Source organism: Perca fluviatilis, chromosome 13 (assembly GCF_010015445.1).
Source record: "Perca fluviatilis chromosome 13, GENO_Pfluv_1.0, whole genome shotgun sequence".
Taxonomy (NCBI): domain Eukaryota; kingdom Metazoa; phylum Chordata; class Actinopteri; order Perciformes; family Percidae; genus Perca; species Perca fluviatilis.
Genome location: NC_053124.1, coordinates 15,315,675 through 15,339,380, shown reverse-complemented (window position 1 = coordinate 15,339,380; position 23,706 = coordinate 15,315,675). Strand labels below are relative to the sequence as shown.

The 23,706-nt window shown below is 38.8% G+C and overlaps 1 protein-coding gene across 2 annotated transcripts in view; it reads left to right on the top strand.

The window, feature by feature from the left end:
- vps50 (VPS50 EARP/GARPII complex subunit) overlaps positions 1-23,706 on the top strand; it is a 133,803-nt gene that overhangs the window by 94,734 nt on the left and 15,363 nt on the right. The window contains exons 22-24 of one of the 2 annotated variants that reach the window (XM_039820297.1): positions 3,490-3,567; positions 4,109-4,189; positions 18,675-18,823. In XM_039820297.1, the coding sequence (XP_039676231.1) occupies positions 3,490-3,567; positions 4,109-4,189; positions 18,675-18,823 (308 nt within the window). The remainder of the gene's footprint in view (positions 1-3,489; positions 3,568-4,108; positions 4,190-18,674; positions 18,824-23,706) is intronic. The other variant, XM_039820298.1, reaches the window with a different exon arrangement.

Below are 23,706 nucleotides of genomic sequence, written 5' to 3'. Positions count from 1 at the left end.
TTATATAGGAAACAGTTGGTGGGTTTTGGTGGCCTAGAGGTTTAGATTCCAACAATGAACCACAACATCCCCGGTATGAGTCTGGCATGTTGGTCCTCATCTCTCGCCCCCTCTCATTTCTTATCTCCCTGCTGTCATTTTATCTTATTAAGGGCATAAAATGTTCCACAAAAACAATAGGCACGGGTGTTTTGATGTGCATCATACCATGCCAGTGTGTCCAGGGCTCTAGAGTGCGACCAAAATTTGTAAGGGTGCACCTAAGATTTTTCCTAGGTCGCACCGGTGCACCTAACGTCTTCACATCCGCTGCCTCTCCACGAACGAAGCGATGTCGTTTATATCGATATGTTTAATGTTGCATTACATGACCCATTCCTTCTGTAAAGCCGTGCCTGTGTTTGGATCTCTCCTCCGCGCAGCCCCACAAACACATTAGAAGTTATTGAATGGAACTAACTTTAGTTGGTTGAGTAATAGCGTGTGAGACGGAGCCTGCTGGACCCGGGCGAGAGATGTGACCCATGGCCAGAATATCATAGTTCATAAAAATGCAGCGCAGCCAGGGACGATACAGACATTTCATAGCCTACAGAAGACGTGTGTAACGCCGCTGACCCGCATTCGACCCGTGCTGGACCCATTCATAATGAGTCAGCCGTCACTCTGTGAGTATATGCTTCAGTCTATCGTACTCCCTCTCTCTTCCTATATGAGCTACTGGGCTATCCGGGTCTGTTATTGAAAACAAGTGAAGGAGCTTTCTCAGAGATATATTTTTTTAAATATATCCAAGGCTATTTATTTCAGATAATTTACATGTGTTGCAGCTGTATATTTTCAAATTGGGAAGGAAACCCTGTCTTTGCATTTTATTTCACATTTGTTTTAATAAAAGAGCTTGTGAAAAGTGGCTTTGACTTAAAACTGAACTTTTAGCCCACTTTGTAAAAAATATAAATTAGAGAAAGAGATATATATTGTGTATCGCCATTCAGCCGAAAAATACAGAGATATGATTTTTAGTCCTGGACTAGTGGAAGATCTGATAAGAATCAGTGTGGAGGGACCCAGCTTGGAGAATTTTGATGCTAGGGAGTGTGGCAAGCTGGTTTAGCTGAGGCCAAAGGGGAAGAAGGCCAAATTACAGGTGTTGGTCATCTGAGGGGCATTTGACAGCAAGGGGGACCCGCTATAAGACTTTGATTACAGTATAATTGTGCTTCAAATAAAAAAAAAAGTACCAGTTTAAAACTTGTTTAAAATAATTGACATAATATATATATGAATGAATATGGAGTGTGATTTAAAAACGTGACCTTGAAATTGTGGCATTAATGGCGAAGCAAGGAAAAATTTGGGTGCACCTAAATTTTGTGCTGGTGCACCTAAATAAAAAAAGTTAGGCGCACCAGTGCGACCAAGGCAAAAAGTTAGTCTGGAGCCCTGGTGTCACACCTTATTACTAAAAAAATGTGAGGAATGTGACTTACAGTAATCAGGAGTGTTGGTCTCCTATTGCAATGCCTGCAGTTACGTTACTTGTGCTGCATCAATGGTATGGTGCTTTAAGAAAAGTGTGTGCTTTTATTTTTAAAGAGATTTATTTTTTTTCATGTATATCAGATGATATACAGTGAGAGTGGGGATAACCACTGTCTTTGTCATTGCTGGCTGTATCAGTGCAAATTTAGGTCCATAGTCTGCGAGCCCATTTTCCCCTCTCCATCTAGAGACTATCATGTCATTTATACTGTTCCTCACAAAGAAAGAAAACAGCATTTGTGTCAGTATCACCCTCGGGGAGGTGGTAATGATAGCAGCAAAATGACTTCTGTCCCATCGAGGTGGAAGAGATAAAGAGGATGAACGCTCCGCGGGGGCCACTCCACTACACATTATTGACGTGTGTGTGTGTGTGTGTGTGTGTGTGTGTGTGTGTGTGTGTGTGTGTGTGTGTGTGTGTGTGTGTGTGTGTGTGTGTGTGTGTGTGTGTGTGTGTGTGTGTGTGTGTGTGTCATTGGGAGATGAGGAAAGGGGTTGTGAGTTGACAACTCATGTGTCTTAATCTGCTATGGGTTTCATATTCTCTCTGTCTCCATGCCTTTATTCATATCACTCTTTTTCTGTATGATTGTCTACCTTGTCTTAAACTCTGTTGTCCTTCCTTACACATATACTATATGTAATTTTCCTGCTCCTTCCCATCCTTTTTTTTTCATCTTTTGTGCCACCATTTCCTTAATCCCTTTATCTCTTTGTCTGCATCTCTCTGAAACAATTTTTTTCTTTTTTAATATGTACCTCTAGTCTTCATTAAGTGTAATATGAACCGGCCCATTTCATTAATAGTCCTACTCTAAGAGGCACCTACAGTGAAATGCTAAAGCCCCTATGAATCTTTAATAAGCTAATGGAAATGATATGCACATATGCTGGTATTTTGACCTAGGCTTTGCTCTCTTAACACCGCTGGAATAAAAATGGAGCTGCTTGACTCCTCCACCATTGACTCTGTCAAACATTTGCTAAAGATCCATTATGTGTCATGCTTGCAGATTCTTCATCGCTATTAATAACCGGGCTTTCAACTGCTGGGCCTGACAGAGGTAGAGTCACTTTTTTGGAAAAGTGGTTAATGATTCAAAAAATATTGGAAGCTTTGCCCCATGGGGGAAAACGTGGATCTATCTACAGTAGTGTATATTCAAAAAAAATATGGAAGAAAGACATAGGAAGAAATTAAGAGCAAAACAGTGACTTGGAAGATAAAGACGGAAGATTATGTACTGTGTCGCTCTGTTTTGCAATATGATGGCAGACAAAAGGGAGGAGAGAGGCTGGATACCAAAACACTGAAGTAGGAAAGATGTGTTAAGAGGGAGAGAACAGTGTATTGTACAGTATTACAGCAGAGTATTGATTATTACCATTAGTATATTATTATTGTTGCTTTATGTTTTGATTTGATTATTCCTACTGAATTGAGAGAGAGTGACGGAGAGCAGAACAGGAAAGTATTTGACATCTAAATAGATGGCTCCTCTGAAAAATTACCAATAATGCAAGAAATGGTTCTTTTCCATTCTCGACTCCTGACTCCCACAGACAGTTCCCTCACAAGGGATGATATTCATCTTGCATGCACATGTGCAGGTCAAAGTGTTAACATCTTCAGTCTCCAGTGATGCAGAATGACGCACACAGGTAACACATTTGTGTGTGGACATAAATTAGGAAGCAAGCACATGTAACCTGGTAATAATAAACAATAATTAGATATTCCTTACCTTACCTGGCTGATCAGCATTTTCTGATTAGTTTTAACAGATTTTTTAATGTAATTTCACCCATTACTTTCATTAATCTAATTCTGCATTTTTGTTTGCTTCCTTCTTTAAATATTTCCTCCACATGTCATTTCTTTTCTTTTTTTAATTTGAGACTTTGCTTGTTTTTTTCTTTCTGCTGCCCATACGTCATCCATAGCCTGTCCCTAGCCCGTCTTTGCCATCTCACGGTGGCAGAGATGTGTGCCCTGCCAGGGTGGTGGGCCCTGCTTGCTTGGTAAGAGCAGATCTCTGGAAACATTGTGACTAATAAACAAGGTTGTCCCCGGCACCTTGCAAGTCCAAGAGGCTAGTCAACAGTTGTGGTGTGGTTGATTTGTAGCCCTTAAGGTGTTTGTAAGTTGCTTTCTCAAGTGACATCAAACGCATCTAAAAGTGATTTCACAAGCATTTAGATGTTGAGTTTGCTGTGCTTTCTCCTCTTTTACCTCTCGTCTGTCATGTACTGTCGCCGGTGTGATGTCTGTTTCTCCCAGTTACTCCTCCCTGTTCGATTAGACTAGAAGCAGAAAGTAAAGAGACTCTTGTCTCAGACTATGTGAGATGAAAGCAGATGTTGGTGTGTGTGTGTGTGTGTGTGTGTGTGTGTGTGTGTGTGTGTGTGTGTGTGTGTGTGTGTGTGTGTGTGTGTGTGTCTGTGTGTGTGTGTGTGTGTGTGTGTTTGTTTTCTTTCACACTGCTGAAGTGTGTGTTCTTATAGAGGAAGGTGTTTGTGTACTGTGCAAAAAACTGTGTGTGTGTGTGTGTGTGTTCTACAGTATGAGTCATCGGGCCTGGGCCTTATCAGCAGCAGACTGAGAACTACACTGAACCGGATCCAGGAGAGCCTCATTGACATGGTAAGAATGTAACTCTCTCTCTCTATTCCTCTACTCTCTGTCTCACTTTCTCTTCTAATCACTTTCCTTTTCTTTCTTTCTTTCTTTCTTTCTTTCTCTTTTACCATCGCTCGTTACCTCTTCGCCTGTCTCATTTTCTGACACAAACATGCTTTTCTCCACTCCCCTTTCCTCGTGTGCCTCTCTCCTCTTTATGCCTCTGCCTGTATTTTTTGCCAATCCACTATATCCATCCCGACCATCTGTCTGATCTCACAGCCCATATCGCCACAAAATGCATTATGGGTCATCATTATCTGGCCAGTGGTCACTTACCCATACACACACCTCCCTCTGTTTAAGTGGCGACGTCAGGGTGGATGTGTGTGTTATTCCATTAGGGCTCTCAATCCCTACTCCCCTCTGTAAAACTACATAGTGACAATTAGTCTGGTGCAGACAACACTCTCTACACTTTCTCTGATAGTGTATCTTTCTACAGTCTGCCTCCTCTGTTACATGATGAAGCAAGTGTCATCTCTCACTTCTGCCTTTCATTCTTCTCCATGATATCAGACAGGCTTTTTGGCCTGTGCTCAAAGAAGCCATACTTGGACTTTAGTCTGGCTCTAATCTGCAATTGCACTGAAGTTTTGCTCCCCTGGAGGAAAATATGAAATTCTATTGATGTTTTGGCTTGGTTTTTCTTTATTTTTAGTGAAAAGAAACAATGCGTTGTGTCCCCTGAGTCTAATTATGGTAGACAATAGATAGATAGATAGATATGTATTGTCCCGTGGGGGAAATCTGTTATATTCACATTGGAAATATACACAGACAACTAAATCAATGGATACATAAAGACAAGTACATTAACAACAATGACAACAGATCTATACAACGTCAGCAAGATAGTTTTTCTGCAGTGCTATTGCAGAAGGGACAAAACTGTGAGTGAATGGCTTTCCAAACTCATATTTTAGTCGTTCTGTCTTCAAATCTGGATACTAAGACTCAAATCTGGATACTAAGACTCAAATCTGGATACTAAGACTCTACTAAGGCTTTTATTTATTTCAAAATGTAATAGTTTATTTACACATCTGTTATGTGCATTATTATTCAGAAGAGCTCAGTTTAGAAGCTCTAGAAAAAGACGACAATATTTTAGCTTTTAATTTAGTCCAGAGCTAGAGGCCAATTTTGCTTATGCATAGTTAAATTGGATTTTTATCATATGTCGCAATATGTGACTCACAATACTCCCATCAGTTCTGAAAATGAAGAAGAGAGTGTATTATTTTCCCATGTTGAGATCTTGTATAATGTTTTATTTTTCTGAGAACCTGTGGGGCTTTCTGTCTGTTTCTCTCAAATATACTTTCTAATTTCATCAATGTGTTCACGTAACACCAAATATCATGCTGCAGGACAAACTAATGAATTTGCCATTTAGTGTTTTTGCCTCTGCCTCTGAAATGTTATTGAAATTTTAAGAAAACTGATGGCAGTAACTTGATCACTGATTTGGACTGTAATTAGTTGGCAGGTGACTGTCAATCCAAATAACAATCTAATAACATGCTGCCAGTCTCATCTTAAATGTACATCCTATCAGAATGTGAAGCAAGGTGAACGGAGTGAATTGTTGATATAATCAGCAGTTTTCCATAGGAGGAAGCACTCAGCATCCAAAGTATTTATTTGACAGTGCAGAATGAGGGCATTTCGCTGTGATAGCAATGCTGGCTACTTTTACTGTGATGTTTATGGCTTTGCAATTCAAGGTTGGACTAAGGAGGAGGAGAAAACGAAATTAAAATAACGCAAGAAGTCAAAGGGAAGAAAACCGATAAAAGTCAGAAAATGTTCGGTGGCCAAATATTCGGTGCATCCCTAATGAGAGAAGCTTGGTGCTCAGCTGTGGAGAACATGTTTATTCTCTGAACTGTTTACCTGATCAAATGAACACAGACGGACTAATGGACAGACTGTGTGGAGAAAGAACAGAGACGTGGGTTTTTGTGAGTGAGAGAGAGTTCTCTTAAGAGAAAAAAAAACAATGTTAAACTTTAACGCGTGCATGAACACGCGCATTTCAGATGAGCATAATCATATCACTTTGTGGCCATCACAGGCCGCGTGATATTAGATCTATTTAAAACCCCTTTAGAGGGAGGACACTGACTCTGACTTTGTATTTACACCCATCCTTTCTCTAATGTATTGGCAAATGCTTTTAGTCTGTCCTTTCTCATATGCAAAACTATTTCAGCTCATCTCGATAAATCATTCAATGTTGGAAAAATGCCCTATTTTCCAAGCTTACGCAGCACTCCCCCTTTTTCTTTCATCTGTCTTTTTCTGCTCTTCTGTGTTTCACATCATGATCTGCGCACAAAAATCTCACAAATGCACACTTTGTTTAGCGCTCTTATTACCACAGCTAATGTACAGTATATTGTCATTTATAACTTATATGTAGTTACCATATGGATTATAAATCCTGCACTTTTAAATGTAGGTGTCTCCACTCCAAAGTGAGAATGTATTCATGTTGAGTACTCAAACACACTCCCTCTGCATACAAATACACACACCCAAACACTCCAGAGATTGAAGCAGGGTAGACCTCATTTGTAAACAGATTATAAAGTTAATTACACACTGCATTTCAATTGAGCAGCCAAATCCTTGCGGTTTTGTTCCCCTGATTTGCCGTCGCAACTGTTTGATTCCAAAACCAATGTGCTAGTAATGACTCAGAGTCCCATATGAACGGCAACAAGATTCCATCTCATCTCGTCTCAGGTACAGAGTGGCTTTAGCTTAAATTGGGAGTACCACGGGGGAAAAGTAAAAGATCATCACCTCGTTTATGTTCTATTTCTCTGCCTCCGTTATTCTTGATTACCTCGCTGAAACTCTGACGCTTCTCTGCGCTTGACACTTTTCATTTCGAGTTCACTCCCTTTTGACTTTGAATATTTCATTGAGAGTGTTTTCGAGGTTGTGTGGTTAGGGAAAAATGTTTGAGAGCGGCAGAGATGTAACTGCCTTGTTCACATATTCGTTTTCCACAAAACACTTGTTACATCATGTTTAATCACACAGGCTTTCATCAACACCAGTTTCTAGTTCAAATGTATCATCTTTACCTGAATTTGAACTGAATTATTTTACTTGAAAGGAATCAGCTGTCGCATAAAATAAGGATTTTAAGTAAATACTTTAGTTTAATCCTTTAGTGATATTGCTTGGGCCAGGTTCGATGACAGTGCCGTGTCAGAATGGTCCATTTGTGGCCATATTGTCCCTGCCAGAAAGTTCAGCTGTGGCAGCTTTTGAGAGCCGTTGCTGCAGGCATCATTGTGAAGAACTGACACAGGCTAGAATTTGCAATTAAGGCCACCTCTGGTCCACTATCCTTTCACTTCTCTCAATACTAAATCCATCAGTATTTACTCTTTCAAACCTCAGTTTTTCCAACTCTTACTCTCTCATTTCTTCCTTTACTTTTCCTCCTTCCATTTTTATGTTTGTCCTATTGCCTCCTCTTTAGTAGCTTTTTGCCAGTGATTACATGCCCTCAACTCTCAGCACAGACTACTGCTTGTATCGTTCTTCCCAGTTTATTGGTGCTTCTGACTGAATATACAACGGCGTGTTTGTATGTGTATTTATTTCAGTGTTCACTATTGGCCCAGGCATGAAGATAAGATCATGCGGCTGGAAATTGTGTTGGGTTCTGTTTGATCTGAGTCTTACAATTACTGAAGTCAACCCACAATGTGTGTGCATACGCTCGCTTCTGGGTACTCTGCTTTCGCGTAGAGTGGGGCTTTTCCATGCCTGGCACTGAAACAGGAATGAGAAGCCGGGTAATTTCTGTGTTGGCAGCAGTCATCTGGCAGTGAGGGTGCTTGCAGAGATACACACAAAACGCACGCATGCACACACACACACACACACACACACACACAAACACAAAAACACGTATGCAAAGAAATGGGAACTTTAACAAATTTTGACAAATTAACACACATACAGGTTTGTAGTGTTACTGTAGGTCACTACTACATTGAGCACACACTTTTAACACTCTTCTGTCAGTAGCAGAGCGATAATCTCTAAGCATGTTTTGTGATTGTGGCTGTCTTGGCACAGCTAACACACACAGGCATGCTGCCTCTCATGAGAGTGTGGCTAATGTCACACACACACGCACACACACACACACACACACTGCTCAGTGAACCCAGTCATTAGTTTTGTGTCTCACGAGGGCACATCACTGTCCAGACTTGCCTTTTTGTTGTGGCCTGCTGTCTCTCTGTGAATGGTGCAACAAGCTAGAGGGGATTGCCATTTGACAGGGATTATAGATCATAATTAAGCTCCATTGTGTGCCTGTTTATAGGCAGTACTGTAGTTGTCAGGATATCACAAGTATTGACATTTTGTTGGGGTTTTATTTCAGTGGAACGCACTTCATTGATAGGCCCAGCTGCAGTAGTAGGTCATGCTCCTCAGCTGTGATAAGGAGACAGTTGATCCCCCTGGAACAGTAACTTAAGCTTCCTGTCTCACATCTCATCTGTGACAGACATGGTGATAAGTAAAATTACGCACTACAAATCCTTTCATTTGTATTCTGCATTCTCCATACACTTCAGCTTGGTTCATTCATGTTCTTAACTCAAGTATTTCAACCTACACTTAGTTTCTTCTCGTATCGTGTTTCTTGTCACCCCAAAGCAGGTGAGTGGACCAGCAGCTACAGGAAAATAAGTTGCCAGAGACAGGCTTTGAGGTGCCGGGTGGTGTCGCACAAAATAGATGAAGGCCCTAATTCCATTTGACATTAATCTAATGAGAACCAAATTTCTAGTATTAGAGTGACAAAGAGGTGCAATAGAATTCACTTGACAGTAATTGCCTGGCAGGCAGTCCACTTGACTTTCCCATAAATCTCTATGGAATGAAATGGATTGCAGAGGAGTAACAAGTCAATCGCGATGGAGTGAGACACTTCAATTTGGAGATCACTTCTCAACTCCTCCACCTTCACGATAAGGGCGATTACAGAATTATAAAGCTATTAGAGTTTACTGAACCTTTCAAATCAAGGATGTTTGTTTTTTTGTTTGCTGGGGAACAACATTTGAAAGTTTTGTTGCTTTTTAAGTTTTTTTTCTGCAAACGCTGGTTTTCGAAAGGCCACAATTCTTAGGGTTATTAGGTCAGAGCTCCCTTGCTACAGTATTATTTGAAAGGGGCATGAGCCACGCTAGGCTCCATGATATCACTGTATAGTCCCTTACCTTTACCTTGGTCTTGCTTTTTGGTTCCAAAAAAGGCAAAAGCACTCAATTTAGCACTAAAAAAGAAAATAAGCAAGCATTTGAGAAGCTAGAACTGGTGAATTATTTGGCAATTTGCTTTAAAAAGTCTTAAATGATTAATTATTAAGTGTTGCAGATTCATTTCCTCTCACTTGATTACTCAGCTAATTGTTTCAGCTCTAGATGAATACTGATGCTTGAATGTGGCTAAGTTTAAGCATCTTACTTTATTATTTTATTTTGTGTTTATATACAAGCTGATTGAGAAAATAGTTTTTTAGGGCCTTTAAAGTATTTCGAATAATTTGCATATCTTTTCTCAGACCAGCCATTTATGTTGAGTAAACCACCTCCCAGGTGTATAGCGTTACTTCACACAGTTCAAATGATGGATCCGGCAGACTTGAGACTGAAGGGTAGCTTGCGGCTCTCCTCAGGTGTCTAATGCTGCTGACTGATAGGGCTTCCCATACCCACCTCAAATCTACCTCAGGCTGTTGCTCAAAATTGAGCTTCTCAACAAAAAACAAAAAAACGATAGACGTGCAGGGAAACCCAATAAGAAAATATATGCTCCAGCAGAGGTGGTTCTGACTCAGCACTCTAGAAAAACATAGAATTGGTCAGAGTCAAGATAAACCCATGGCCTGCAATGCAGACTGTGGCTACTTAGTGTAAGGAGCCTATCGCTCTAGTTTGCTTCCCCAGGCTACACTTGCAGTAGCGTTGTATGCGAAATGCTGGAACCAAGCTTTTGGTTGGTGTTGTGTTCAACAAAATAGGAAGTTGAAAAGTATGGCCTATATAAAATCTAAAATATGCTATAGAGGTTTGCTGTTTTCTTCCCCTGTGGACCTGAAATCCCGCACTCTTCACTTTGATCGATACAGATCTTTAGTGCCACTTTCTCCCTAAGGCATTATTGGAAGGAGATTACATGTCCCATATGAATACAATAAAGGGTAGCAGAGTATCATTATACTTGAGTCCTACCACACACAATTATTATACATATACCCACACACACACATACATCTGTTTTAACAGTCTATCCTCATTAAGAATCATTTTCAGCCGGCTGAATATATCAGCCTCTCATCTTTGATCTGTTGGATGAAAAAAAGCAGGAATTGATAGACATCAAGCTAGTGCTATATCCCTGTTTTTTAAGTGTTATTCAAAGCTTTGCTCTTATCTGTTTTCAAATCCCTCCCTAGACGTTTTATTTTTATGTTTTCTTTTCATTGAGAATTCCAGTGTTTAATTTCTAATTATTACACAAGGATAGATAAGCTCCCTGGCTTTAATGCTTGATGTCTTCATACTTAGCCATTTCAGCATTAATATCTTGCAGACAAACAAAACTTGTTTTCGCTTTCGCCTGTGCACACTATAGAAAGGCCCTTAAGGACATTGAAGCTGATATTTGCACTAGGCAGGCTGTTCTTTCTCAACTTCTGGATGTTAGCAAAGGTGACAGAATCAAGTAAAGAAATTCCTCCCGAAGTCTTTGGTGTGGTGCTGCTTTCCAAAATTCATAATGAAATTATGGTTTGGCTTTGAATAAATGCAGTTGCAGTGAAATGTTTTTTAAAGCACTAATATTCCCAGTTGTTTTTGTCTTTTGGCATCACGTTTATTCTTAGAAAAAATACCCAAAGAATCTTTTTATATATAAGCTCTAGCTGAAAGGTGCCATTACTTCCACATGCTGACTCTGTTTTGTACCATTCACATTAATTATTGATCATCGATGAAGAGTTGTCAGTGCCTGACGGTAAGAACACAGACACTACAGCATGACTGAGAGACTGCAGAGGGAAAAAGAGACTAGTTTGACCTTAACTGTAGCTTCTGTGGATGCAGACAGAAAGGATGATGTTTTTGGTCAGAAATGAAACCGAGACCACACAGAAGTATGAAAAAAAAACTTCTCAAATGTATTAAGACAGAGGCATGTAGTTTGCAATGATGATCTCTTGCCAGTGTTAATAACATTGTAGGCCACCGTTTTGTCAGGTGTATTGAGTATCAAGTGTATTATTCTCAAAAAAATATGAGCATAAATCCAAAATATTGATAAAGCAAGAACATACTGATGGTCTGTTGATGTGATTTATGTAGTTCCATTCATTTGCCCCTTTTCTTGTAATATAGTTTCCTTAGATGAGCTTTTTTTTTTCAACATTTAAAACATGGTGTAAATCCTAATTTTCACATTTCTGTTTCGATGATTTGACTATTGCTGTCACTTACACAAAGAGAGTTCATAGTAAGAGTCAAACTAAATGGCTTTAATCTCCTCAAAGCATAATAATAATCTAATTTAATAATTTTATTTATATAGCACTTTTCAAGCATTGAGCACAAAGTGATTTCCAGTGTTGTCAGCACTGGATTTATTGTTTTTTGCTTTAATCATCATAACCTTTTTTTTTTAAGAATCTCGGATATCATTGAAGTTTCCCTCATTTTCAATGATGCCGAGATACAAGACACATAAAACATGAAGCACAAAACAAGTGAAAATGAAATGAAAACAATCACACATAGAAGTGAAGTGATCTGAAATGAACATCTTAAAACCTGCAAGGGTAGGAATAGTGTCCAGCTTAAGTGAACATTGAAGGTGGTTTAATGATTTTGGTGCATAGTGATAAACTGAGTCCAGGGGTTTGAGAGTGGTAGTAGCGGCATGTCTCTAAATGATGTCCCCATAATCCAGGACTGACAAAAGGACTGGCTCGACTATTCGTTTCCTGCAGCGCAAGGGAAAGCTGGAACTGTTTTTATAAAAGAAGCCAAGTTGTTTGCCTCGGTTTGGTGATGAGGTTTTTAATATGTTGTTTAAATGTAAGTGATTCGTCAAGCCATATTCCAAGATATTTGTACTCTGTTACTCTTATAATAACGTTGTCAGCGGTCTGAGTAGGTGTCTTCTTCTTCAGCTTGGCACACTGAAGTGTAACTGGTCATTAAAGTGGCTTTAAGTTATAGCAGTAAAATATATTATTGACATCTTGTATGCCAAAGGTGTTATCCAGAGGCACAGACTGTATTCAAATACATAAAAAACTAAAACTTAACAAAAGACTGAAATCTGTCCCTTATTTTTACTCAGATGTTTAGCAAAACGTTCTTTAAATGGTTCATTACCTCAAGGGTCACTTCTGCCTGAGCACAAGCACCAGACAGGTAATTAAAACACGGTGAGCTTACAAAGAAAATAATTGTCCCCTCCCTCCATTCCTGCATCGAGCATTCAGACACCCACAGAGATATTACAATGGGCAGAAGTACAGTTTTTGTTCAAACATCACCTGTGAACTTTAATTATTTGCCATAAGAAGTATTCAAAGTGTAATGAAATGGAGGACAATGGCTTTTAATATGGAAAGGCTAATAAAAAAAGAAAGAAACTTTGATGTGGATTTGGCTTCTAATTTTATATGTCCTTAAACTATGGCTTTTTATTAACCGATGGTATTTGTTGTAACTATTTACATTGTTTATTGTTATATCTTAAGCTCTGGATCTCCTAAAAAAAAAAAAAACTATTATAATTACTAGTCCAACGCATGCAAGGTTCGTTAACTGCCATGTTAGCAAAGGGCTAATGGCTAGCATAGCAGGCAGGCTAGTATAGCTAAAAAACTAAAATGTTACAGTAATTCAGAAGAGTAAATTTGAAAATGAATGCAATGTGTAATTGTGTATTATATCACTAAAAGTAACATAATATATTCTTATTAATATTCAACATCTAATAAATCTGCACCTTTATGTATGCTATTTTTGAGCGGCAAAATTTTATGTGCCGTCATTGAGGCATCATTGCAAAGCATAGCAGTGTGAAATATTGCTGATGGTTAGTGTTCTCCTGTTCTAAAAGAATATTGTATGGATATCTGTCAACTGTTTAATATTTTCTGTCATTACTTTTGTCTCGAACAAACAATTTATATTACGGCAGATTTGCCTCAGGGGAAATCTTAATTATTGTGTCATCAGTGAAGACCTCCTACTACCTCCGTCCTGATTAAATAATTTACATAACTGTGTTGATTACTCCCAAACTGTTAGATTAAAATACTTAACATTCACTAATTAAACGTCAGTCTGCTCCCATAAAGTAGGTTTATTTAATGGAGCTTGTTTAAAGAAAGCATATTGAATACTATCTCTTCTACACTTCTCTACACTCTTTTTATTTTTTTAGAGCAGAATGTGGATAGAATTGCAACCATTTTTTTTCATTTTTTTTTTAAAGAATATGCTCTAATAAACATTTTTCAAGCACCACTTAGCAGGTTTTAGTGGTCCCCCTGCTTTGTTCCTGTGTATCAGTAACTCGATTCAGGTTCTTTTATCGCTGCACTGCTTTCTGTGCCTCTGTACCAGTGTTGAAGAAATTGTACCCTGCAGTGCATCCGCCTTGGGGGATGCCAACCTTGTTTATTACCTGCAGGGCTTCAAATTTACTTTTGGCCTCACTTGTTTATGTGGCTGTTGGTCTTTAGACTAGCCAGTCTTTCAGAATTTCCCCAAATGGAATTGAATACAGAGACTGTAACTTCATGTCATCACTTTTTAGTCTTTAGTCCTACTTTAATTGCCGAATATGATGTTTATTTAGTATGATTTCTAAGCTCACATAATTGTTTTTTTTTGTAACTAAATTGATGGCTGCTACCACAGAATTAATAAAGCCTCATCCGCTGAAGCATTGTATCTTAGTTGACTGTTCATATTTCAAAATAAAGGCCTGTTCATGGGGGATAATCTAGTGTGGCTGCCCGTTTCCTTACATTTACATAACATATTTGCACTTATGTCATGCTATTCAGAAAACTAATATTCCAACACACTGAGGTGAATGTCTTCACAGTGAGAAATGAAAACAAGCATATTTTCCTTCCTTTAACCTGCCAAATTGATGTCAGTTGTATGGAAAGGAAGCCGCCTCCAGCTATTTGTAAACTTTCTTCTGAAAAGTTGTGTGATTTGTGAGTATCTGCTGAGTGAAAAGTGTGTGCTCAGTCATTGGCTCTGGCTTTGAGACTGCTCTGGGAAATGCAACAAAGGCAAATTGAGAGCATTTTGTTTTACCATGCTTGGATGCACATTACATATTGTTTTTTCACAGAGGAAATAATTCATATGGTTGTCATAATAGATTCAATGCAGCGTCTCACATCCACTAATTCAATTCATGTTAATTTTGCGTTTGTCAAAATTTTGATTTCTTTCCCTCATTTTCCTTGTCCATTTGTGAAAACAGGAAACAATATTAACAATAAGTCAACTCTGTGCGGCTAAGACTTATTCTCATGTGCTAATGACTGGAATCTCAACTTGCCCAAGGTATCTGAAACCCAAAGATATTTGGTTCACTAGGATATAAATCAAAGAAATGCATCAAATCCTCTGAGAAGGTGATACCAGAGAATATGTTTGGGATTTTTTTACTAGTTACTTCACACACATGCCATATACCAAAAATTGTTCAGTAGCAAATATTGAAAATAATCACAAACAAATACAACAGACCAGCATTTTCACTATTTATCTCGTTGGGACAGCAGAGAAACTCGTTCTAAATATCTTCAGCAGCTGCAGGGTGTAAATCAAATGAAGTATGACCTCTTCACTATAAGTCATGCTATACGGAAAGGTCTGCCTCATCCCCAGTTTTTCAGGTCCTTGTACGACTTTGAAAAATCTATCACTGGTGCTTAATTTGTCCAATATGGCGTTCTTTTGCACGGACTTGGCAAGGCAGCAGACGTATGGAGTTAGTTTACTTTTATCTCACTGAAGTCATTTGTCATTTTGATCGAGTGTCTTCATAAAAGCGGAACCATAATTGTTTGTGCAGTCGTGTCTTTGAGGATATCAAGTGAAAAACAAGTTGCACTACAGTTGATCACAGTAGGTCTGTAATGATGACTGAGGAGTTGATGTCAAAGTTATTTTTTTTTTAGAAGTATTAATTATTATTATTATTTTTACTTGTTTTCTGATCAATCTGAGCATTCCAGCAGCTGCATTTTGGTGCATGTCTGCCAACAACCACAAAGTTAACTGGGATTCATAATTGCCACAGGATTAAAAAGACGGTTAAGCAAAATTAATCTCTCATTTGTAGGAGTTCATTAATGGGAAGAAATAAGATTCCTCACCTCAACATCTCTAACCCTAACAGACAGAATCATTCAAATTGTATGAAAGTATTTGTATCTACTGTATTATTAAGATGCTAGATGTCTCAGTATCAGACAAGATTAGCATGTTTATCTTTAAAAATAATGTAGATATTTGGGGGTACCAAAGGGCAACAACAATGGGGAAATGATGGTAATGCTATTCCAGTAAATCATGTTTGACATTTTGAACATAAAATGATAGTAGATCAAGCATCTAATGAACTAATCAACGTAAAGTAGGCACTCAAGGCAGATGCTGTATCACATTCAGTGTCACCCTAAGCACTTCTAAAATGTGTTTCTCGCTTCAGAATTGGATTTAGATGCATAAAATCAAATGCTGTTTGGTTTTCCTTTTTTTTTTTTTAAACCTTTTGTATTTAGTTTAACATTTGCTTTTACCTGAAGATTCCCTACAGAGTTTTATGCAGTTGGAAAAGAAACCTCACATTTCCCGACAGTCTTTCAGAAGCATTTTTTTTTTACTTTTTTGCACATAGTGTTTATGCTTCAGGGGCACAGTCAGTGAAAGGTCAAGCCTCACACAGAGAGATTAAAAATAGACCATACCAGACTTTGCTGTAATGTCAGACCAATGCAACCGAAGTTAAATTGAGTTGGTTAATTCAAAGGAGAATATACAACTACCAGTGTGACTTTAATGATGCAATCCAATGATAGAAGTCCGTATAATACAGCATAATTAAAGGCAACACACTGCAATGTTAGAAAAGGGAAGAGATTGAGTGTGAGGGGGAAAAAAAAGCTATGTCACACAATTATTTCTTAAACCTAAAGATAGGTGTTGCAACTTGTAACCTGTTCAAAACCAAAACACATGTACATATCATATTAAAACTCATCATTTTTGCTCCCTTCCCTGGAGTGCATTCGTCGCCAAAATGTTAAGTCACTTGTCGCAATTGAAAGTGTGTACTGATCACCTTTCTATATGTGTGACAGGAGGACTCAAGGAAATGACATGAGCAAATGACTTTGTTGTGATGTAGAGGTTATGGAAAATGTGCCACAAATCATTTTAAAAAATGATGATAAAACATCGGTACACTTAAGTGGTTGAATAAATAAGTAACAACAAAGTGCATCTTTAATTTAGAGCTTTTAGTTGTTCTCCCTTTGTCCTAAGCTCACAATAACTACACTTTCAGCAGTTTTAGCTGAACAAAGGCCAAGGTCTGGATGCTTTGGTGTAGACGAGTCGTGCTGTGAATGCTTTGCAGCCTCTTGCCAAAGGACAAAAAATCTGCCGTGGACTAAAGATCGCTATGTACTTTTTGTCCTGTCCTCTCAATTCTGGTTGCATATACATCAGAAGTTTTAAAACTTGTAATGTGAATTCTGGTTTAAAAACATAAAAAATATCCTTAACAATAATATAATGTAACTGATTCATAATTAACTTATTTAAGGCTTGTAATATTAGATTTTACCATCAGTGTTTCATTTCATTTACGGTCTTATTTTATTCACTTTTCTGACTTTTAACTAGTAACGGCGTTTATATTCGCAAAGAGTTGCTCTCGGGGGAGATATATCGCATTCTCCATAGGGAAGCCATTAGATTCCCTTAGCTGTAGAGGTAATATAATTCAAGTGTTAGTCTTCCGAATGAGATAACATTTAATTTCAGACTGATAATGGTTTGAATACATGCAGAGATAACTGAGGTTGTGGAAAGGTTGCAGTTTTCACATAATAACCATATACACCATCGGCGTAACTGCACACTGTGCATTTTTGTTCTGTATGCTGGGCTGTTTATATATTATATATATTTTATAATTTATATATATTTTAGTGAATAGATTGCCGTAGAGGAACATAAGACCTCATCTTCTTAGAGCTGTGAACACCACTGCCTGTTTAACAGCACTGCTTTGTCTTCAGCACATATATTTTGCCTACTTTCTGCTTTCTTTCTAGTTTTCATTGATGATGAACTAGTGACATGTAGGCCTGTTACCACACAAGTGTTCATGTTTTAGTCTGTTTGTGAGTTTTTCAGATGAATAGAAATCACATAAGCATTTATTTGTACATTATGTAATAATTTGTCTGTACTTGCAGTGCAGTCTGTAATAAAAGTTGGTCCACTGGTCATCCACATTGCAAAGAAGTACAGTATGTAAGTGTTTCATATGGTACAGCACTAATAGCTCCCATTCATTTATTACCTGCGATTGCTATTGGTCTTCCAGAGGCTGTTTCAGGGGGCTTTGCAGCTGCAGGGTGTAAAGCTCTACATGCCAATGTGATTCATCATCCCTTTATAGAAAATAATATGACCTGCCCTTTTGTATGGAATCTCACTGGCTTTGTATGCAGATATAGCTTATTGTGATTGATGGAAAGGGATTTAGGTTAAAATCTTTCCGATTCTATTTCAATTGTTTTTGAAATGAAGGGATAAAAGGGGTTGTTGGATGGAGAGGTGTAGTGGAATATATCAAAAGGAAGATTAAATGCTTGCTGTTGAGGAGTGTTTGGTCAGCAGAATTTTAGAGTGTGTGTGCTTTGGATGTAACAGAGTTCCACAAGGTTGATTGAATTTCAGATTATGCTTACCTACCAGCACACATCTACATTTTGTCTTCATTTTTGCAAGTGAAACATCTTTTATGTCAGGTTAACTGTTAAAGTAACAGCGGGCTTTTCCACAGCTGCACCTACGCAGAAACTCTAACAGATTAACACTTATGGTTACAAATAATTTAACATATTTCTCAGTAATATTAAACATAATATTTTTAATAACATTCTTTCAAGCATAGAATAACAGGGTCCAAGCAACCCACGCAATTTGGAAAAAAAGGTGAACCATTTCGTGCCTCACAAGTTATAAAGTGTCTCTGAAAACTGAAATGGCAAGAATATAATGAATATGTATTTTTGACTCTGCATGTTCACTTGCCTGTCCACCTGTGTGTCTCCCAGGAGGCAGTGGGGGAAAATGCTGGAGTCCACGGCACAGCAGAGGACAAGAAGGAGAAGGTGCCCAGCCCCCATCTCAGCCAAATGGTGGTCCTCACTAACAGTGGGACTCTTTATGGGCTAGCACAGAGGGTGGTGGCCACTGAGTCTCTGTAAGTACTCTCTACACAACACTCAAGTAAACATAAACCATGCAATGATTGAAGTAATTATAAGTATGCAATGTAATTACACCTTAAGACAGCACACTGCATCATTGGTCTTAAATCATCTGTTATGGGGGAGAAGATTTCTTGTCAGAAGAAAGATTTCATGTCATCAATTGTGTCGTGACAGTGTGATGTAACTTGGCAGCTATGTTCTTTAAAACATTTTCTATTAAGTTAAAGAGGCCGATTCCTGCTCGCTGCCTCGCCTCAAGGCGGTCATAATTTAATTAGGCAGTATCACACACGCCTGGCCATCAAAGAGTTGCACTACCTGCAGTGTGTGCTTGTGTGTCAATAAAGCCTCTTTAATTGAAAACAAGGTTGTTGAAATAGAAAAAGAGACAGAGACTTATTTTACCCCTAGTTAGAATTTATAGCTTACTCCCTATAATTTACTACTTGTGTTAAACCCTTGCAATCAGTGGCTCTCTTACTAATTGATTTTCCCCCTTGTGCTCCGCCTACTGTATGTCGTTATTCTCCCTCTTTGTTCTTTATACACACACACACACACACACACACACACACACACACACACACACACACACACACACACACACACAAAAAAAACGCACACAAAACACAAAAGTGCCCCACACAAAACACAAAAGTGCCCTCATACATAATTAGGTTAAACTATTGTCTGTGACAACTCTAGGACCCTGAGAAGTCGGCAGTGTACAAGTTCTTTATAATGAAAGTCTGTAAACCAAGGGCCCAGATGACAGCGCTGCAAAAATGCTGTATAGGCTAACACTCTGTCACACAAGGTTTTTCATATAGCAGAGGCAGCCAACAAGCTTAGAAGAATAATGAAAGTAAAAAAGCTAAAGTGCAGAGGTGAAGATATTTCATGGGTAAAGTTTGAAAGGAAAAGATCCCCTGGGGAGAGGAAGTTGGACTTATTCTGGGCAGAACAGTTTTTTATTTCTGAATATTTTTTTTATTTTTATTTTTTTATTTTTTTTTAGAAAAGGCAGCTAGCCTAAGTGTGTATTGTGAGCGACATGACCTCTGAGCAGAAATTAAAGATAAGAGCTATGTAAGGTGCATCTCTTCCTGTTGTTCGCCCTTCTAGCTGTTGTTCAGTTGTCGTATTTATACAAGCGTGATCAGATAAGTGTGAACTGCATGGTGTGCTTTTTTCTTTCCCAGACTGCACCATGTTGCCGAGGTAAACACAAGCTGTTCCAGCTAACCTTAATGTGATTTCCTCTGTTCCATAAAAGGAATAAATGTTCACTCTGCTCCTGTATGGGGTGCTGGCTGTGTTTTATGTAGCTCTTTCAGATTTAGCATTAACTAGACAGCACTTAATTATTGCTTTTTAATATCAAGATTGCTGTTGGGGTTACCATCAGTGATTGTAAACCTTACCTAAGGCTCATGCTTTTCTGTTTTTACCAATCTTCCCTGAAAAACAGATGGTTTAAAAGGAGAAGATTGTTTAAGAAAAAATGACTTAGCAGACTCATTTAGAGGCCTTTTCCATGTGATGAGAACCGCTCCGAAAATGTTTCATGTCATCAAAAGTGAAGAGAGAAATGTGGAGAAAATGAGCAGCTGAAGGATTAAAGTTAAGCCAGAACTTTTAAAATCATATATCCGACCCTTTAAAGCCGGGTAGGAACTTTATTTTTGGCGTGATGCAGCAATAATCTTTCAGCATATTGTAATTCAAGTGGTCTGAGAGAAAACCAGACTTGTGCACCTCCTCTTGGCTCTGCATTCAGGCTTCAGAAAATCTAGCCTGTGACGGGAGACTTTGGCCAGTCACAGGTTATTCAGAGAGACAGTGTTCCTATTGCCTGTTCTACGCATGCATTGCCTGTCTTGCCTGTTTTGTTTTTTTCGCATTCTACCCACTGCCGCTTTAAAGCTATAGTGTATAGTTTCTGTAGCCCCCATGAGGAATTCTAAGTAATGACCACAAAACTGTTGGTGCGTCCACATGATACAAGCCTTACGTGATCGCGCACAGCCCACACCCCTCCTCCACACAGTTGCTAGTAGCTCATGGAGGACACGGACGACTAAAAAAACATGATGGACTCTTCAGAAGAGGTAATTATCTTCACTCGAGTTTCTGCGGGCAAAGGTCGCCGGACAACACAATCCTCTGAACACACGCCATATTGAGAGAGTTGTGTGGAGCTGATGGTCTTAATTAGCTTTGCAGCAACTCATTTGGCAATGGCTTGAATGTAACGGACGTTCATTAATATAAAAAAGTTACACACTAAAGCTTTAAGTATTCTTAAAAATATCCTGTCGCTCAGATTGTTTATCAGCTGATTAGGGACTGTTCATTATTTATATAAAGGGCCACCAGAGGAGTTTTGGGACCTCTAGTTAAAATAGACTTGACCCTCCCTTCGCCAGTAAAAAATGTTCTATGACCCTCTAAAATAATTGCGAAAAGAGGCACGACCCTCCCCATCAATTTATGGATACCTTCTGTACTGGTTAACACTTGGTAAAGATGTGCAGACGCCCTTTGATTTTTTTACAGCCATGACATAGGGAAACCTTTATTGCAACGTTGGCACGGCAAGAGTAATTTTCGTTTTTTACGTCCTGCTGCTCCCATCATCAGCCAGGTAGACTAGTATTTTTTTTTTTTACTAAAGCACTATATGAAATTAGATGTATTACCTACCACCATTTAGTTGTTTTGTGTTATTTAAAATATTTATAAAATATCTGGTCATGCCAGACATAATTATTCCACTCATTTCTTTAAACAATGCAAATATCAGTTTCAGCCAACAGGGGAGCAATGCTCCCTCTGCCTCCCAGCAAACTCATGGGTCAGACCCACCTGGTAGCGGGGGCAGAGACTGAGAGCTAAATGGATAAATATGCACCAAACAAGCCATTTTGAAATGTTACTGTTTCATGAATACAAAAGTTGTGTGACCCCCCTCATAGACTGTAACATTTTGGGTGACCCTCCCCTCAACAAAGAATAAAAAGACATTACGGAAGAGGAAGGTAGATGGTAGATGGAAGGTGCATGACTCTGAGTATGACATCGCTGTTCACTTGGTTGCTGAGTTCAAAGCAAAATTGGCTTCAAGGGGAAGTGTGAGGAGGCCACTCATGGGGCTCAAGTCTTGAGTTTACTTCTTAAGTGTTCAAGGTGAGCTGTGCTGTACTGCAGTAGTCAGGCTTGTTAAACTCTGGACTCAGCCCTGAACTCAAACCTGCTCCCTTTTGTTTTTATTTAGTGTACGGTAAAACATTAGAGCCACCGATCAGCGCCACTCAACAGGTCTATTTTCAGTCACAGTGGAACAGGGGTATTAGTTCTGTCCACATTGATTTTGTTTTGCCCTGTATTTACTTTTCTGCTACTTCCCCTATAGAAATCCAGTCATTGCAGAGATGTTCACAAGTCATTTTTTGGAAGTCCAAGTCAAGTATCAAGTCTTTGAGCACAAGTCCAAGTCAAGTCTCAAGTGTTTGAGGGGCAAGTTAAAGGCAAGTCTTTTGCCATGAGTCTAAGTCAAGTCTAAAGTCTCTGGCCATCTGATCTGTCCCTAACACTGTATTGTTAAATATTATGAATTCAAAGCATGTCCTGTAGCTACCATCCATACAGTACAGTATCAAAATCAGTTGTAGGAGGAACTTTATGGGGTCTACTGCAATGCAATCTGAAGAAACACAAATTAAGAACTCTGTTTCAATTTCCTAACTGTATTTTTCAACATTTTGGTATCTGCACCAAAGAATACATGTTTGTCTGTGTTACTAACTGGCTGTAAAGCCCAACCTCATCATGAATTACATGTTTCATTGTTCAAAGTTTGAGGTAAACATCTGTATTGAAAGTTAATACACCAACCATGGTGCAAACGTGATAATTGATACTTCCCGTATTGCTATTTAACAACAACCTGGTGAAATATTAATCAAAATCTGTCACATCATATGGATACAACTATAAAGATACAATTTGCCTGTTCCCAGCATTAGCACAACACCTTGCGATGGTTGGCTTGTTACCTGTGACGATATATGCTAAATGTAACATCTCTTTCACATTAGCAAGTGACTGACCTATCTGGGTGTGTTTTGAGATGCCTGATGAAGTCCGACGTTGTTGATCCGGCATCATTTATCTTGGTGCCACACACCTTGCATGTAGCTGTTCGCTTACTGCCACTGTTTACGAAGTTATTGAAAGCAAAACTAATGACAAAAGCCACAACTCTGGGAGGACTTGGTGTCGCCATCCTCAATGCATTTACTGTATGTGAGTGCGCGCATAAGGCAGCGCATGCGTTGCGTTGCACATTATGGCAAAGGGCAGGGGCCATGCAGCTCGTCATACGTTTCCCCAACGTATTTGCACCAATAAAAGAAAATAGAAATACATGAATGAATTTAGATTTAGAGTCTCAAAGCGCGAGTCCAAGTCAAGTCTGAAGTCTTTTGTGTCGAGTCGAAAGTCAAGTCTGAAGTCAGCTGTTTGTGCGACTTATGTGTGACTTGAGTCCGAGTCTCGGTCTCGAGCCTGATGTGTTGGACATAAATTATACTTTAATTATTATACTTTGCTTTGTGAGGTAGGACTGGAAATCAGTAGGGTGGGGGGAAAAAATCGATACAGCATAGTATCGCGATATTTTTCGTGGCAATACTGTATCGATACACAGATGCCAAGTATCGATCTTTTATAACGTATGTGTTGGTCAGTTTGTCTGCTTGACAATCCCATTTTGTAGCAATATAATTGAAGTGAGATGAACAAACACAGAAATGTATCTTTTTAGATAAGATGTTGACAAAATTGTCCTTTTGGCGACATCATTTGAAAT